The 18,417-nt window shown below is 44.4% G+C and overlaps 2 protein-coding genes across 5 annotated transcripts in view; both read right to left on the bottom strand.

Moving 5' to 3' along the window:
- The window catches only part of FCHO2 (FCH and mu domain containing endocytic adaptor 2), a 234,988-nt gene that overhangs the window by 172,230 nt on the left and 44,341 nt on the right, over positions 1-18,417 (bottom strand). For all 4 annotated transcript variants that reach the window (XM_014574166.4, XM_014574168.4, XM_089779340.1 and 1 more), the window contains exon 3: positions 12,164-12,238. In XM_014574166.4, coding sequence (XP_014429652.2) covers positions 12,164-12,238 — 75 coding nt within the window. The remainder of the gene's footprint in view (positions 1-12,163; positions 12,239-18,417) is intronic.
- LOC149524178 (uncharacterized) lies at positions 5,033-12,157 on the bottom strand. The gene is made up of 2 exons (XM_089779341.1): positions 5,865-12,157; positions 5,033-5,590 (listed from the first exon to the last, which is right to left on the bottom strand). Exons 1-2 carry the CDS (start codon positions 6,105-6,107, stop codon positions 5,462-5,464), a joined length of 372 nt encoding a protein of 123 aa, XP_089635467.1. The 5' UTR covers positions 6,108-12,157; the 3' UTR covers positions 5,033-5,461.

The raw sequence follows: 18,417 nt of genomic DNA, 5'->3' as shown, positions 1-18,417 counted from the left end.
TATCAAGTACACTCTCCTCTAAAAGACTAATGATATAAAATGGCACATTCTTATTTGATGGCAGCAGTGCGAGGTATCAGAGGGGCAGCAGGCAGCTCCCCAGAAGCCAGTGTACACGAAAGGCCAGCTTTTAAGCCAGCTCCCCACATGTACCAGAAGCATGCATATAATTGTGAAGGTTAACCGTTGAGCTCAGGCTCACTGGTTAACTGTGTACACAGTTATGCTTTCACATCCCTAATATCTACCAATGTAAATCTGTACACCTGCAATGAAATTGCTGTAATGAAATCACCTTTTGGTATTTATGAAATTACATAACATCACATTGGTAAACAATCTCATGAATTGCAAACTGATTTATATGAATGAGGTTTCAGAAATGGAACAGCATTAACCATTTTCGGATAAACTTGTTAGTAGCTTGTTAATTGCTTTTGAAGAATCTGTTATTGTAACTCCTTTTTAATACATTGCAAATACATTAACTCTAAATTGTAACAGAAACCCCATTTTCAACTTTGTATTGCCTTAACTCTGTTTAAGGTTAGGTATGTACATGCAATGGGATCAGTCCCTGTTGCCAGCCCATGTTGGTGACCAGCTGCCAGCATCACCTTAATGGTGGAAACACAATGTAGGAGGGTGAGTTCTGCAAAAGAACCCACCCAAGAAAGAGAGGATGTCTTCACTAAAGAGTTTTTTTTGAAAAATGGCTGTTTTTCCAAAAAAACTTCCATTATGTCCACACTGCAATTGCGTTCTTGCAAAAAAAAAATTGAAAGAACAGAGGGGGGTTTTCCTGTGGTGGGAAGAACACCTCAGCAGTCCAGCACCCTGGCATTTAATTTCAAAAAGGGGAATTACACAAAAATGAGGAGGTTAAGTTAAACAGAAATTAAAAGGCACAGAGACTAGAGCCAAATCCCTGAAAGCTGCATGGAAACTTTTTAAAGACACCATAATAGAGGCCTAAATTAAATGTATACCTCAAATTAAAAAACATAGCAAGAGACCTAAAAAAGAGTCACCGTGGCTTAATCACCATGTAAAAGAAGCAGCGAGGGACAAAAAGGTATCTTTTAAGAAGTGGAAGTCCAATCCTAGTGAGATAAATAGAAAGGAACATAAACACTGTCAAATCAAGTGTAAAAATGTAATAAGAAAAGCAAAAAAAGATTTTGAGGAACAGCTAGCCAAAAACTCAAAAAGAAATAACAAAATGTTTTTTAAGTACATTAGAAGCAGGAAGCCTGCTAAAAAACCTGTGGGTCCCCTAGATGATTGAGCTATAAAAGGAGCAATAAAGGACAATAAAGCCATTGCGGAGAAACTAAATGATTTCTTTGCTTCAGTCTTCACGGCTGAGGACGTTGGGGAGATTCCCGAATCTGTACCGTCCTTTGTGGGTGATGAATCTGAGGAACTGTCCCAGATTAAAGTGTCATTAGAGGAAGTATTAAAACAAATAGAAAAACTTAATGTTAACAAATCTCCGGGACCGGATGGCATTCATCCAAGGGTTCTAAAAGAACTCAAATGGGAAATTGCTGAGCTATTATCTGTGGTTTGTAACCCATCCTTTAAATCGGCTTTCGTACCTAATGACGGGAAGGTAGCCAACGTGACACCAATACTTAAAAAGGGCTCTAGAGGCGATCCTGGCAATTACAGACCGGTAAGTCTAACTTCAGTACCGGGCAAATTAGTTGAAACAATAGTAAAGAATAAAATAGTGAAGCATGTAAAAGAACATAATTTGTTGGACAAAAGTCAACATGGTTTCTGTAAAGGGAAATCCAGTCTTACTAATCTGTAAGAGTTCTTTGAAGGGGGTTAACAAACATGCGGACAAGGGGGATCCAGTAGATATAGTATACTTGGATTTTCAGAAAGCCTTTGACAAGGTCCCTCACCAAAGGCTCTTGTGTAAATTACATGGCCATGGGATAAGAGGGAAGGTCCTTTTTTGGATTGAGAACTGGTTAAAAGACAGGAAACAAAGGGTAGGAATAAATGGTAAATTTTCAGATTGGAGAGGGGTAACTAGTGGTTACCCTAAGGGTCAGTTCTGGGACCAATCCTTTTCAACTTATTCATAAATGATCTGGAGAAAGGGGTAAGCAGTGAGGTAGTAAAGTTTGCAGATGATACCAAACTGTTTAGGATAGTCAAGACAGAAGCAGACTGTGAGGGACTCCAAGAAGATGTCTCCACACTGAGTGATTGGGCAACAAAATGGCAAATGAAATTTAATGTGGATAAGTGTAAAGTAATGCACATCGGGAAAAATAACCCCAACTATACGTACAGTATGATGGGGGCTAATTTGGCTACGACAAATCAGGAAAGGGATCTTGGAGTTATCGTGGACAGTTCTCTGAAAACTTCCACGCAGTGTGCAGCGGTGGTCAAAAAGGCAAATAGGATGCTAGGAATTATTAGGAAAGGGATAGAAAATAAGACCCAGAATATCTTACTGCCCCTGTATAAAACTATGGTACGCCTACATCTGGAATACTGTGTACAGATGTGATCTCCTCACCTCAAAAAAGATATTTTGGCCTTGGAAAGGGTTCAGAAAAGGGCAACTAAAATGATTAGGGGTTTGGAACGGGTCCCATATGAGGAGAGGTTAAAGCGACTGGGACGTTTCAGTTTAGAAAAGAGGAGACTGAGGGGGGGATATGATAGAGGTCTATAAAATCATGAGTGGTGTGGAGAGGGCCGATAAAGAAAAGTTATTTATTAGTTCCCTAAATAGAAGAACTAGAGGACACCAAATGAAATTAATGGGGAGCAGGTTTAAAACTAATAAAAGAAAGTTCTTCTTCACACAGCATGGAGTCAACCTGTGGAACTCCTTGCCAGAGGAGGCTGTGAAGGCTAGGACTATAATAGAGTTTAAAGAGAAGCTAGATAAGTTCATGGAAGTTAGGTCCATAAAAGGCTATTAGCCAGGGGGTAAAATGGTGTCCTTGGCCTCTGTCTGTCAGAGGCTGGAGAGGGATGGCAGGAGACAAATCGCTTGATCATTGTCTTCGGTCCACCCTCTCTGGGGCACCTGGAGCTGGCCACTGTCGGTAGACAGGATACTGGGCTAGATGGACCTTTGGTCTGACCCAGTACGGCCGTTCTTATGTTCTTATGTTTTCCAACAGCGGTAAACCTCTTTCTACAAGGAAGAGCACCTTTTCTGAAAGAGCTCTTTCAGAAAAAGGCATATGTGGATGGGGAAGAGGGTTTTTTTTCGAAAGATGAGGCATCCAGGAAATAACACAGGTGCCCTGGTGGCCACTCCGTCCAAAGTAATCACAACTCTATAGTTCCTGTGTCCTGGCCCCTCTTAAAGGTGCAGGCACCCTGGACAAGCCTTGTGGCAGGAAACCAGCCCTGGAGCAGAACCCTGACTGCACGGCTCTCCCTGCCACAGGCCTGTTCACCCATGGCACAGCCTCAAGCCCCCCGAAACCATCCTGGCCCTCACAGGAAGCAACACCAGGGCTCCAAGGACCCACCAAGGGGTACCAATCATCAGGCAACCTTGTGGTCTGGAGCGGAGATCCTGTCCTTACTTGATCTGTGGGGGGAGAAGACGACACTACAGGATCTCCGTTCCAAACACCACAATTCAGAGATTTATGGCCAAGTCCCTGGCTGAGAGGGGACATTCCCCCTGCCTGGACCTTGGAACAGGTCCAGAGTAAGGTAAAGGAGCGCCGCCAGGGATATGTGAGGACCGGAGAGCGCGGCTTGCGTTCCGGGGCAGGACCCCACACCTGACCCTACTAGCGGGAGATCCTGGGGGGTGGGGAAGCCATTTCCCCACACATTATGGTGGACTCCGGACTAGAGATACCCGTCATCACCCGACTGGAGGTCACAGAGGAGGAGGAAGAACAGCAGGAAGAGGAGGACAACACGGCCACAGTGACACTGTCCCTGGAGCCAGTTGCCATGAGCCAGGACGTGTCCCAGGCATTGTCTGACACTGGGAAAAGATCTTCAGGTGAGTGCTCTCAGTTTGTGTCACACACAGGGCACAGGAGGCAGGCGCAGGGGGAAGGGATGAGATTGTCAATTGGCCTGCTCATCATGCTGCAGTCTGTGCACGTGGAACCACATGCAGCATTACTGTGTGCCACGCATACTCTGCAGGCAGCCCAAGTCCACCCAGGCTCCTGTTTCCAGGTTCAGTGGAGGCCACAAACATGTCTCGCCCTGGGTGGGGGATACCCTCCCACCACCTACCACGGCAAGAAGCAGGCTAGCCAAAAGGGGGCGCAGGCATAATCCAGACACACCGAAGAGTGCCCCACACAGCACATGGGCATGCCTGCACATGCGAGGCACCACCTGCTCCCGTGGACAGTGCTGCAAAGGGCAGGTGTGTGTGTGGGGCCCAGGCAGGGTCAGGCTGCTCCCGGCTCCTCTGCCACCCATGGGATCCCACTATGGCCAGACACTTTCCTTGCCTGTTTGTCCTTGGGGAGGGGGAGGAAGGGGAACAGCGGCTAGTATGGTTCCCTGGGCACCTCCGGGACCCTGTGAGGGTCATGGCCTTGTTCTCGGGACACTCCCCGTCCTCTGGCCCGAGGACTGTTGGTCGCTGCTCACAAAGGAGGGTACGGCCTCAGAGACAGTGTCTCCATGGATGACTGACTACCTCTCCCTCTTGTTATTTTCCCCAGCCGGAACCAAGAGGCAAGCCACACCAGCCATGACAGCCACTCAACCCTGGGAGACCCAAAAGCACCTCATGGTCCAGGAGGAGCAGAGGCGACAGCATGTGGCCGTCCTGAACAACATGCAGCAGACCCTGGCACAGGTTTGGGAGTACACAGACTGGTGGACCTGCATGTGGGACTAGCTCGTGCGGATGGCAGTGACATGATGGCACACGTGACTGCTGTCACTGCTCCCACCTACCACCCTCTTGCCCTCCCTGCTATGCCCATTCCCCCTCCCCCTGTCTCCCAAGCAATGCCCATGCCCCTCCCCCACTCCAGCCCCCCCTCCTGCAGTCCCCGGAACCACCCAACCCCAAGTTCAATGAGGTCCCTGCACCCGAGGTGGGGCATCCAGCCGCCCCCCATGCCACTCCCACATCTGAGCCACCCTCCAGGTTATGAACCTCCTCTCCCTTCCCATTTTTTTTAAATGAAAGTTTAATACAAATTTCATTCTGTTCAAATTAAAACAGGTCTCTTTATTCTGAGTTCAGGGAAGGGGTGAAGGGAGCGGTTATGGTGGGGAAGGGATATTGGAGCAATCCAGAGGCCTCTAGTGGGGAGGCTCTGGGGAGAGTTACTGGGGTCCATAAGAGAAATTCCCCCTCAGGCCCTCCAGGATGTGCACCTCGTCCGGATGAGCGTGGCGGATGGCAGCACCATTAAAAAATAGTCCTTGCGGTTGATATACTGGGCCACTCGATGTTCAGGTGCGCAGATTGGGATCCCATCTATGGCTTCCCATCTACGGCTTCACTGCAGTTCAGGAACCCCAAGGCGGCAACTCCTGCGACGATCAGGTCCAGGTCTCCCAGGCAGATGACCCTGCACAGCAGGACGGAGTTGATGGCCCTCACCACCTGCAAGGGGAGACCAAAAACCATACAAAACAGAAAATGAGGGAGTGCCTGAGCCCTGAGGGAGTGCCCACTCCCTCCTTTCCATTCCTCCCCCAAAATCCCTGGAGCCACCCCCTATGAGGCTGCCCCCCAGCAGCAGGCTGTGCGAGGGCATGATGATACAACCCCCAGGGATGGGGCTTTCCCTCCACCCTGCTTTCCCTAGGGACCCCCCTTTTCCAGGATTCTCCCCCGCCTTCCCCCGTGCAGGGATTGCAGCTCAAGAATGCCTTACCTCCATGAGGAAGACCCCGACGGTGGACTTCCCTATGCCGAACTGGTTGCCCACCAACAGGTAGCTGTCTGAGGTGGCGAGCTTCCAGACAGAGATTGCAACCCACTTCTCGAGGGGGATGGCAGATCGCAGATGGGTGTCATGTCTCCGGAGGGCAGGTGTGAGCCAGACACACAGCTTCAAAAAGGTTGTCTTCCATATGTGAAAGTTTTGGAACCATTCCTGGTTGTCCCACTGCTCCATGACCAGGAAGTCTTACTAGTCGGAACTGGTTTCTAGCCCCCAAAAACGCCTCTCAACAATGGTGTGTTGTTGCACGGGTCTTGCTCCCACACGTAGGGAGAGGGTCTTCAGAATGAGCTCTGAGTTGAGCTCGTGCAGAGCCAGGAAGACAGCCTGCACAAACTGCTGCAGAAACTGCAGTAAGGCCGTGTGCGGCCATAACATGCCTGGGGCGGCTCCAGCTCCATGGCACTAACAAAAAAGCTGTGGCATCCAAAAAAGCTGGGCAACCAAAGTAGGCACTTGAAGAGCTTTGCTGTCCCTCGAAGAAGTACGCAAGCACACAGAAGAAGCAGTTAATATGGGGGGGAAAGGGGGGGTCACTTTAAGCACGTGTCTCAGCTAGGCTTCAGCACCAGCACTCGGAAGCAACTGGTGACCTAAAGCCCTGCCAGAAGTGCTTCCGGGTGATCTTATATGCAAGATCACATTTTTGATGTGCTTTGGCAGTGTGAACGCTCTCTTTCGGAAGAAGTTTTTTCAAAAGATCTCTTCTTGAAAAGCTTCTTCCAAAAGAAGCCTGCAGTCTAGACATAGCCAGAGAGACAAAAGCCTGATCAAGAAAAAGAACAAACTCACATCTGAAGTTAACTGATGACTCATTGTCAAACAATGCTCTGGGACAGTGGGACAGGATAGGATCAATGAATTAAAACAAATAAAAAGATGGATGCAAAATCACAGGATTGGACTGTCGGTTCTCCAAGAGCACCAGTGTGTACTAGCACAACCTGGCTCCCAAATGAAATGCCACGCAGAGCCCGGCATCAGCTGGGAAGTCCTCAGCTGGCCCCGGGCTCTGCGTAGCATTTCAAATCGGCAGTGCAACATGGAACCCAGGGTCAGCGAGGGACTCTGAATCCATGAGGGTGCTTCCATATTAAAATGCACAAGAGCCCCCTCTGGGGACTCTTGTACATTTCAAAGCTGGCACACCTGCGTGCAGCCCAGAGTCAGCAGGACTTCTCGTTGGCCCCAGACTGCACGTGGAGTTCCGCATTCCTCCTTTGAAATGTACAAGAGGCCTCTGGGGCTCTTGTACATTTCAAAGCAGGAATGCAGAAGTGCCTACTGACTAGTTGAGTAATTGATGGAAATTCCATCAACTATATGACTAGTAAATTAACGGATATTTAACATCCTTAATAAATACCCTCAAAATGTCTTCATTTTGTCACTTTACATTTTTGTAAAAGTACTGTGGTATTAAAAATATACTTGAATACTGAACATGATAGCATCAGTGAATCTTGCCACATGATATTTCTAAAAATGATGTAATATCAAGCTTAAATCTTAAATATAAAGCTTCCTTTTTTAAATTTAAGAGCAGATTTGCTGACACACAAGAGCATCACAAATAAGGCAGAGAGCATTGCCCAGTTAAAGTGAATTTAATTACAAGGATCTTGTTCTGTTTTACTAGTTAGGGATTTCCATCGGCTATTCGATTAGTCTATAAGGGCACCTCTGCCTTTGAACTGTAGCAAGAGCCCTATTGGGGTTTTGCTACAGTACAAAAGTGGAAGCCCAGCAAGGAGTGAGAGACCAGCGGGAGACCCCTCTGACCCCACGGTCTGTGCAGTGCCTCAGCCTTTGGGATGTACAAGAGCTCCAGTGGGATCTTGTACAGTTCAAAAAGAAATCCCTGAGGGAGCATGGGACCAGCGGGGGATCCCTCTTGTCCCTGAGCTCTGTGAGGTGCTTCAGCCTTCGAAATGTACAAGAGCCCTAACGGGACTCCCCCACCAGCCTCAAGTTCCCTGCAGGGCTTCTGCTTTTGAAATGTACAAGAACTCACAAGAAGTACAAATGGTCCGTAGTGAGGGATGCGCTGGCCCTTGGTGAGTCGAGGCACGTTCCTATAATTGTGTCTTTTGTGTAGGAGACAGCGTTGATTTGGCTTCATTCTCTTGCAGGCCGAGCTGTCAGAATAAGTGCTCTGTGATTGACAGTGAATAGCAGGAATTGTGTGAGCGCGCCTTGAAGATGCCGTCATTCAGGTAAGCAAATATGATGATGCTTTGCTTTCTCAGATATGCTGTGACAATGACCAAAACCTTTGAAAAGACCCTCAGGGTCATAGAGAGTCCAAATGGAAGTACCTTGTACTGGTAGTGTTGAGAATCTTCAGTGAAACTAAGAAAATATGTATGAACAGGGTGGATGGAAATGTGGAAGTATGCATCTTGCAAGTCGAGGAACGAGAACCAATCTACCTGTTCCAACACCAGTAATGTAGTGGCAAGCATTATCTTGATTTTTGTTCCCTGTATGAATTTGAGCATTAGGAGGTCTAAGATGAGTCTCCAACCTCCCAATCTTTTTTCTGTCAGGAAGTAATGGGAGTAAACCCATTTGCCCCTAAATTGTGTCAGGACTGGTTCAATTGCACCTATGTGCAAGAGGTGTTCTCCCTATTGTTGAAGTAACAAGAAGTCCTGCGGCACCTTATAGACTAACACTACCAATACAAGATACTTCCATTTGGACTCTCTATAGCCCTCCAGCGTTGGAATAGGTGAGAGGCTCTCTCGACCCTAGACCTGATGTTCAGATTTGCTTATTGGACTGCTGTGACTGTTGAGGGATGGTAGAGGAAGGGCGTTGTCATTGAATTCTGCCTCTGTTCTGTTGGTGTTGGTCTTGTCTGCTGTAATGTTGAGTATATGGAGGGTGTCAAGGTCTCGGGTAGGGCTGATACCTATATAGTCTTCTTCTAGGTGCCTGGTTGTGGATTCCTAAGGAATGAACTGTTACTCTGCAATCCTTCATGGAATGGAGAATTTTGTTGGTGTTAGCTACAAATAACTTCTGACCATCAAAAAGTAAATCTTCTACTGCAGATTGGATTTCTCTGGGGAATGGAGTTGAGTTAAGCCATGAAGCCCCTCTCATGACTACTACTGTTGCTGTGGATGATGCAGCTGTCAGCAGGCTCTAATGCAGCTTGCAATGCTGTTCTGGCAATCATGTGACCCTTTGTACTGTTATCTTTTAGCCTCAGGAATAGCTGTGATAAAGTTGTTAAGTTTAGTGTAATTTCTGTCATCATATTTGCTTAATAAAGCCGCATAGTTAGAAATGTAAAATTGTAAACTGGAAGATGTGTATGTTTTGCGTCCAAATGAGTCAAGTCTTTTGCTATCACACTCTGATGGAGTGGACCAAAATTGTTGCTGCTTGGTATTCTGTTGTACAGCCTCCAGCACGAAGGAGCTAGGTACCGGATGAGTAAAGAGAAATTCAGATCCCTTGGGTGGAACGTAATACTTCTCTGTTCTCTTAGTGATAGAAGAGATTGGTGCTGGAGTTTGCCCTACTGTCTTTGCCAGTTTCATTATTGCTGGATTAATCGGCAGTGCTATTTTAGATGGTGTTACCAAGTGCAATATGTCAGTTAGTTCATGCTGATTCTCAACAACCTCCTGGAGAGGAATGTTAAATTCAGTAACTGCATGTTTAAAAAGATCTTGTAAATATGCAACACCATCTGAGGTAGTAGAAGCTGAAGGCACAGATGCTCCCTCCATTGTGTGGTTACAAGAAGCACCCTCCTCTTGTAGGATGGGTCCCCTTCATGTATTTATTTAGAAGGGGAAAATTGCAATCTGTGTCATTTCCAGCCATGCTGGTATTTTTCATATGATTGCCATTTGTCCCAATATTGCCAATGACGGTATAGCATGGGTGGGGGTATCCACGGACTGCCATAATATGGAGGCAAATTCCCAAATTTATGGTAAGATCTAGAAGAGTAAGTAGTCTGATCTGTGTAAGGAGACTTTTCTGGAGAAAAACCCCTAGAAAATTCATCTTCAGAGTTGGATGAAAATCTTTCTTGAAAAAGTGATCTCTGATGTTAACATAGCAGAGCAATCAGGGTCTAAAAATGGTGAGTTGAAGGTAGATGAGACTAACAAGTCTCTGTGCTGAGGTTAGTGCTCAGCTGATGTTGATGGTGCCATAGAGGGAAGCACAGACGCTATTCTAGGTGTTGAATCATGCCTCGGTGTCAAACTGACTAGCACCATGTTAGGCCTCTCTGTGGGGGAGGCAGAAGCACCAGGTAATATGGTAGGCACCATGCTCTTATGCTGGGCCAGAAAAATTATATTAGGGCTGGGTGCTACTGCAGCTGATGAGGCAGGCAACTTGAAGCCTGATGCTTCAGAGTGTGGTTTAGTGCATGTATTTTTGTTAGCTGTGCTGGCAGCTCCTGAGATGCCTGGAGCAACATATGTGCTGAGACATGGTGCCGTTGCTGTTCTCAGCACTGGCTACGAGTGAGATGGCCATTTGGTGCCATATGCCCCTGAGGTAAATAGGAGGCTCACTTTTTGGCAGGCTTTTTGGTTCCGCACTGTTTGTGTTCCTCGGGCTCCTGGTCTGAGTCAGAAGCTAGTATGAGAATTCTCAAGTAAAAATAGCTTGAGACGGAGGTCTCTGTCCTTTCATCCGTGATTTCAACTTTGCACAATGAGAGCATGTTTGAGAGAGATGCTGCTCTCCAAGGTGGCGGATGCATTGTGAGTACCCATCTGAGATGGGGATAGGCTCTTAGCACGAGGAACAGCGTACAAACCTGGTGAGCCAGGCATGAAACTGAAACAAGATAGTAACTGCAGGAAGTGGTTAACTGGGAGAAAACTTATCCGAATCTATTTTTTTTCAAAGCTAACAAAACTAATTAACTGGGGAGAGAAAACTTGGCTTCGAAAGGGGATAAGTATCTAGACATGAAGATGCTAGTGAGCACTGCTGAGGTCCATCTGTAGAGAGGGAACTGATGCACAGAAAAATCAGTTGGGGGACCACACACACAAGTGAGAAGCAGAAAAACTCCAACCCCTCCCCCCGACCCCAACCGTCACTGATGTGGCCTCTAAGACAACTCCTCTGGCACTCCATCCCCACGGGGTGAGGGGGTCTTATTTTTCTGAGGTTCTAGAGTTAGTGGATTTTATGGACCCATATTGCTTTGGGGTAGAGACAAAAATGAGAGGTTCAGTGTGTGGGACACATCTACACAAGTGATTTCATCACTGGACCCAACATCATCAGCCACTACATCGGGGCTCATTTAACTGCACATCACTAATGTGATTTATGCCATCAAATGCCAGCAATCCCCCACTGCTGTGTATATTGGACAAACTGGACAGTCTCTTCAGAAGAGACTAAATGGAACAAATCAGACATCCGTAAAGGCAATGCACAGAAACCTGTTGGAGAACACTTTAACCTGCCCAGGCACTCATCAATGGATCTCCAAGTCACTGTGTTGTTTCAGGTCAATTCCACAAGCCAAACACACAGCAAAGGGTTGGAATTTAATTTCATTTACAAGTTTAATTCTTATGCAAATAGAATTAAGAGAGACATTCCCCTAACTCATACACTACCTTCCATTGTTTGGTTAGTTGGCTAAGTCATTATCATGTGGAATTGCTAATTGTCCTTATCAGCCTCTTGTATCTACTTGAACAATCTATACTCACTGTCTTTATTTTTTCCTTTTCTCTCTCTACTTCCCCCCCTCCCCCTTCCCTTATTTATTCTTGGATCTGGACTTCTAAAATTCCAGTCATGTGAAGAAGTGGATTGTGCCCACGAAAGCTCATGATGACACCATCTACATATTTTGTTAGTCTTTAAGATGCTACTAGACTATTCATTGTTTAAGTTTTTCCTGTTACAGACTAACTCGGCTATCCCTCTGAAACTTTTGTAGCTCCGTAATTGTTCCTCCAGTAAGACTGTATAAGGAAATGAGCTTGTGTACCATTTTATATTTAAAATCCATCTTTTTCTTTATTTTTCCATGTATTTATTTGTTTTTTATAACAGCATAATCATATAATTAAAAGCCTTATTGTAATACAATGTATTTTAAAGATGCCAGAGTTAAGGCTGTTTCCAGAACTTTAATTCTATTAGTGCAATATTTAGATTGAAATCTTAGTTGCATAAACATTCAGGGATTCATAGTTTGACTTTTACACACATTAACTTACCCAAGCTGTGTGTAATTGCTTGCTGATTTGGCTAGCTTTGTCATTGACCTTGAATATACCTCCTCTATTGTAGCCCTGTTAAAAACAAACATAAAAATCCTTAATGTTAAGCAATCCAAATCACAATCAATCAAGTTATTAGGATCCGTGAATATGTATGCTTTAAAGGTACAGCAAAGGAGTATCAGTTTACCATGTAGGGATGTACTGAAGACTGGAAAAGGGCAAATATAGTGCCTATCTATAAAAAGGGAAATAAGAACAACCCAGGAAACTACAGACCAGTCAGTTTAACTTCTGTGCGAGGAAAGATAATGGAGCAAGTAATTAAGGAATTCAACTGCAAACACCTGAAAGATAATAAGGTGATAGGTAACAACCAGCATGGATTTGTAAAGAATAAATCATGTCAAACCAAGCTGATAGCTTTCGCCAAAAGGATAACGAGTCTTGTGGATAAGGGAGAAGCGGTGGACATGGTATGCCTAAACCAGTGTTTCTCAAACTGTGCTCCACAGAGACCCAAGGCTCTGCGAGACCGACAAACTGGAAACATCGACAGGTACAACACATACAATCAGTGGACCGCTGGGGCTCCGCATAAATTTTTACACATGTAAAGGGCTCCAGAGCCCAAAACGTTTGAGAACCGCAGACCTAGACTTTAGTAAGGCATTTGATATGGTCTTGCATGACCTTCTTATCAATAAACTAGGAAAATACAGCCTAGCTGGGGCTACTATAAGGTGGGTGCATGAACTGGCTGGTTAACCATTCTCCGGAAGTAGTTATTAACAGTTCACAATCCTGCTGTAAGGGCATAAAAAGTGGGGTTCCGCAGGGGTCTGTTTTGTGACCAGTTCTGTTCAATATCTTCATCAACGATTTAGATACTGGCATAGAGAGTACGCTTATTAAGTCTGCAGATGATACGAAGCTGGGAGGAGTTGTAACTGCTTTGGAGGATAGGGTCATAATTCAAAATGATCTGGACAAACTGGAGAAATGGTCTGAGGTAAATAGGATGAAGTTTAATAAGGACAAATGCAAAGTACTCCACTTAGGAAGGAACAATCAGTCTCACGCAAACAGAATGGGAAGCGACTGTCTAGGAAGGGGTACAGCAGGTAGATAATGAAGATGGAAGGGTAAGGAAGAAAAGAAGAGTGGCTAGTCCCATAGATAAAGGGGAAGACTTAATGGAGACAACACCAATAATGAGCATTAGGATTACAAGGGAAAATAGGAATGGTAAGGACTTGCAGCCAGAGGAAGCTAGAGATAGACCAGAGAATTTCACTGTCACTAAGAAAAGGCAGGTCTATGTGATTGGGGACTCCTTATTGAGAAGAATAGATAGGCCTGTAACCAGAGCTGATCCAGAGAATAGAAGGGTGTGCTGTCTGCCAGGTGCTAAGATACGAGATGTGGAACTGAGGTTGAAGAGAATTATTAAGGGAGCAGGAAGGAATCCATTGATCATCCTTCATGTAGGAACAAATAATACGGCTAGATTCTCACTGCAACGAATTAAGGGAGACTATGCTAGGCTGGGGAGGATGCTCAAGGAAATTGAGGCTCAGGTGATCTTTAGTGGAATTCTGCCTGTTCCTAGAGAAGGGCAACAAAGATGTGACAGGATTATGATGATCAATAGATGGCTTAGGCAGTGGTGCTATAAGGAGGGCTTTGGGATGTATGGTCACTGGGAGACATTTATGGACAGAGGACTGTTCTCTAGAGATGGACTTCACCTAAGTAGGGAGGGAAATAGACTTCTAGGATGGAGGCTGGCTCAACTTATTAAGAGAGCTTTAAACTAGCAATTTGGGGGAGATGGTTGGGAGATGCCAAGGTAATCTCTACGCCAGATTTTAACACAGAGGGAGGAAAACGAAGTAAGAAAGGATATAGCTAGGGGTAGGAGAATGAACATGAGGAAGGGTGGGGTGGATACTAGTCTAATAGGTCATATTGGAGGTATAACATCTGTGCCAAATTGGGTAAAGAATGTGAATGAGGCCAAACAGCAAAAATTAAGATGTTTGTACACCAATGCGAGGAGCCTAGGTAACAAAAAGGAGGAACTAGAGCTATTGGTCCAGGAAGTGAAACCAGATATTATAGGAATAACAGAAACATGGTGGAATAGTAAGCATGACTGGAGTACAGGTATTGAAGGGTATGTGCTGTTTAGGAAAGACAGAAATAAGGGTAAAGGTGGTGGAGTCGCATTGTATATCAAAGATGAGGTAGATTGTAAAGAAATAACAAGTGATGGAATGGAGAAGACAGAGTCCGTTTGGGCAAAAATCACATTGGGGAAGAAAACTATCAGATCCTCACCTGGGATAGTGCTTGGGGTGTGTTATAGACCACCAGGATCCAATTTGGATATGGATAGAGACCTCTTTAATGTTTTTAATGAAGTAAATATTCATGGAAACTGTGTAATCATGGGAGATTTCAACTTTCCAGATATAGACTGGAGAACAAATGCTAGTAATAATAATAGGGCTCAGATTTTCCTAGATGTGATAGCTGATGAATTCCTTCATCAAATAGTTGCTGAACCAACAAGGGGGGATGCTATTTTAGATTTGGTTTTGGTGAGTAGCGAGGACCTCGTAGATGAAATGGTTGTAGGAGACAACCTTGGCTCGAGTGATCATGAGCTAATTCAGTTTAAATTAAATGGAAGGATAAACAAAAATAAATCTGAGACTAGGGTTTTTGATTTCAAAAGGGCTAACTTTAGTAAATTAAGGAAATTCGTTAGGGAAGTTGATTGGACTAAAGAAATTATGGATCTTAAAGTGGAGGAGGCCTGGAATTATTTTAAGTTAAAGTTGCAGAAGCTGTCAGAAGCCTGTATCCCTAGAAAAAATTTATAGGCAGGTGTATTAGACCAAGCTGGATGAGCAAGCATCTCAGAGAGGTGATTAAGAAAAAGCAGAAAGCATATAAGGAGTGGAAAATGGGAGGGATCAGTAAAGAAAGCTACCTTATTGAGGTTAGAGCATGAAGGGATAAAGCGAGAAAGGCTAAAAGCCAGGTAGAGTTGGACCTTGCAAAGGGAATTAAAAATAATAGTAAAAGGTTTTATAGCCATATAAATAGGAAAAAAACAAAACAAAAAAAGAAGTAGGACCACTAATTACTAAGGATAGAGTGGAGGTTAATGATAATCTAGGAATGGCCCAATATTTGAACAAATACTTTGCTTCAGTTTTTAATGAGGCTAATGAAGATCTTAGGGATAATGGTAAGTTAACAAATGAGACTGAGGATAAGGAGGTAGATATTACCATATCCGAGGTGAAAGCCAAACTTGAGCAGCTTAATGGGAGTAAATTGGGGGGCCCAGATAATCTTCATCCAAGAATATTAAAGGAACTGGCACATGAACTTGCAAGTCCATTAGCAAAATTTTTTAATAAATCTCTAAACTCAGGGGTTGTACCATTTGACTGGAGAATTGCTAATATAGTTCCGATTTTTAAGAAAGGGAAAAAAAGCGACCCGGGTAACTATAGGCCTGTTAGTTTGACATCTGTAGTATGTAAGATTCTGGAAAAAATTTTGAAGGAGAAAGCAGCTAGAGACATTGAGGCTAATGGCAATTGGGACAAATTACAACATGATTTTACAAAAGGTAGATCGTGCCAAACCAACCTGATCTCCTTTTTTGAGAAAGTAACAGATTTTTTAGATAAAGGAAATGCAGTGGATCTAATCTACCTCGACTTTAGTAAGGCATTTGATAAAGTACCACATGGGGAATTACTGGTTAAATTGGAAAAGATAGGGATTAATATGAAAGTTGAGAGGTGGATAAGCAACTGGTTAAAGGGGAGACTACAGCGGGTCATACTGAAAGATGAACTGTCAGGTTGGAGGAAGGTTACTAGCGGAGTTCCTCAGGGATCAGTTTTGGGGCCAATTTTATTTAATCTTTTTATTGCTGATCTTGGCACGAAAAGTGGAAGTGTCCTAATAAAATTTGCAGATGACACAAAGTTGGGAGCTATTGCCAATTCAGAAAAGGATCGGGATATCATACAGGAAGATCTGGATGATCTTGTAAATTGGAGTGATAGCAATAGGATGAAATTTCATAGTGAGAAGTGTAAGGTTATGCATTTAGGGAATAATAATAAGAATTTTAGTTATAAGCTGGGGACACATCAGTTGGAAGTAACGGAGGAGGAGAAGGACCTCGGAGTCCTGGTTGATTATAGAATGACTATGAGCCGCCATTGTGACATGGCTGTGAAAACGGCTAATATGATCTTGGGATGTATTAGGCGAGGTATTTCCAGTAGGGATAAGGAGGTGTTAGTGCCATTATACAAGGCATTGGTGAGACCCCATTTGGAATACTGTGTGCACTTCTGGTCTCCCGTGTTTAAGAAGGATGAATTCAAACTGGAACAGGTACAAAGAAGGGCCACTAGGATGATCCAAGGAACGGAAAACCTGTCTTATGAAAGGAGACTCAAGGAGCTTGGCTTGTTTACTTTAACCAAAAGAAGGCTGAGGGGGGACATGATTGCACTTTTTAAATATATGAGAGGGATAAATACGAGGGAGGGAGAGGAATTATTTAAGTTTAATACCAATGTGGACACAAGAACAAATGGATATAAGCTGGCTAGTAGGAAGTTTAGACTTGAGATTAGACGAAGGTTTCTAACCATTAGAGGAGTGAAGTTCTGGAATGGCCTTCCAAGGGAAGTAGTGGGGGCAAAAGATCTATCTGGTTTCAAGATTAAACTAGATGGGTTTATGAAGGGGATGGTTTGATGAGATAACATGATCATAGAATCATAGAATAATAGGACTGGAAGGGACCTCGAGAGGTCATCGAGTCCAGCCCCCCGCCCTCAAGGCAGGACCAAGCTCCGTCTACACCATCCCTGACAGATGTCTATCTAACCTGTTCTTAAATATCTCCAGAGAGGGAGATTCCACCACCTCCCTTGGCAATTTATTCCAATATTTGACCACCCTGACAGTTAGGAATTTTTTCCTAATGTCCAATCTAAACCTCCCATGCTGCACTTTAAGCCCATTACTCCTTGTCCTGTCCTCAGAAACCAAGAGGAACAAATTTTCGCCTTCCTCCTTGTGACACCCTTTTAGATATTTGAAAACCCCTATCATGTCCCCCCTTAATCTTCTTTTTTCCAAACTAAACAAGCCCAGTTCATGAAGCCTGGCTTCATAGGTCATGTTCTCTAGACCTTTAATCATTCTTGTCACTCTTCTCTGTACCCTTTCCAATTTCTCCACATCTTTCTTGAAATGTGGCGCCCAGAACTGGACACAGTACTCCAGCTGAGGCCTAACTAGTGCAGAGTAGAGCAGCAGAATGACTTCACGAGTTTTGCTTACAACACACCTGTTGATACAACCTAGAATCATATTTGCTTTTTTTGCAACAGCATCACACTGTTGACTCATATTCAACTTGTGGTCCACTATGACCCCTAGATCCCTTTCCGCCATGCTCCTTCCTAGACAGTCGCTTCCCATCTTGTATGTATGGAACTGATTGTTCCTTCCTAAGTGGAGCACTTTGCATTTCTCTTTATTAAACCTCATCCTGTTTACCTCTGACCATTTCTCTAACTTGCTAAGGTCATTTTGAATTATGTCCCTATCCTCCAAAGAAGTTGCAACCCCACCCAGTTTGGTATCATCTGCAAACTTAATAAGCGTACTCTCTATCCCAATATCTACATCATTGATGAAGATATTGAACAGTACGGGTCCCAAAACAGACCCTTGAGGAACTCCACTTGTTATCCCTTTCCAGCAGGATTTAGAACCGTTAACAACAACTCTCTGACTACGGTTATCCAGCCAATTATGCACCCACCTTATCGTGGCCCTATCTAAGTTATATTTGCCTAGTTTATCAATAAGAATATCATGCGAGACCGTATCAAATGCCTTACTAAAGTCTAGGTATATGACATCCACCGCTTCTCCCTTATCCACAAGGCTCGTTATCTTATCAAAGAAAGCTATCAGATTAGTTTGGCATGACTTGTTCTTCACAAACCCATGCTGGCTATTCCCAGCATGGGAATTATGATCTTGGTAACTAATTGACCATTCATTATCAGTGGGAAATAGGTCAATGGAGGGATGATAGGAGTTACTATAGAGAACTTTCTGGGTGTCTGGCTGATGAGTCTTGCCCACATGCTCAGGGTTTAGCTGATCACCATATTTGGGGTCGGGAA

The sequence above is a fragment of the Pelodiscus sinensis genome, chromosome 6 (genome assembly GCF_052426305.1).
Source record: "Pelodiscus sinensis isolate ZL-2025 chromosome 6, ASM5242630v1, whole genome shotgun sequence".
Lineage (NCBI taxonomy): Eukaryota > Metazoa > Chordata > Testudines > Trionychidae > Pelodiscus > Pelodiscus sinensis.
This window is presented reverse-complemented; position numbering and strand designations above follow the sequence as displayed.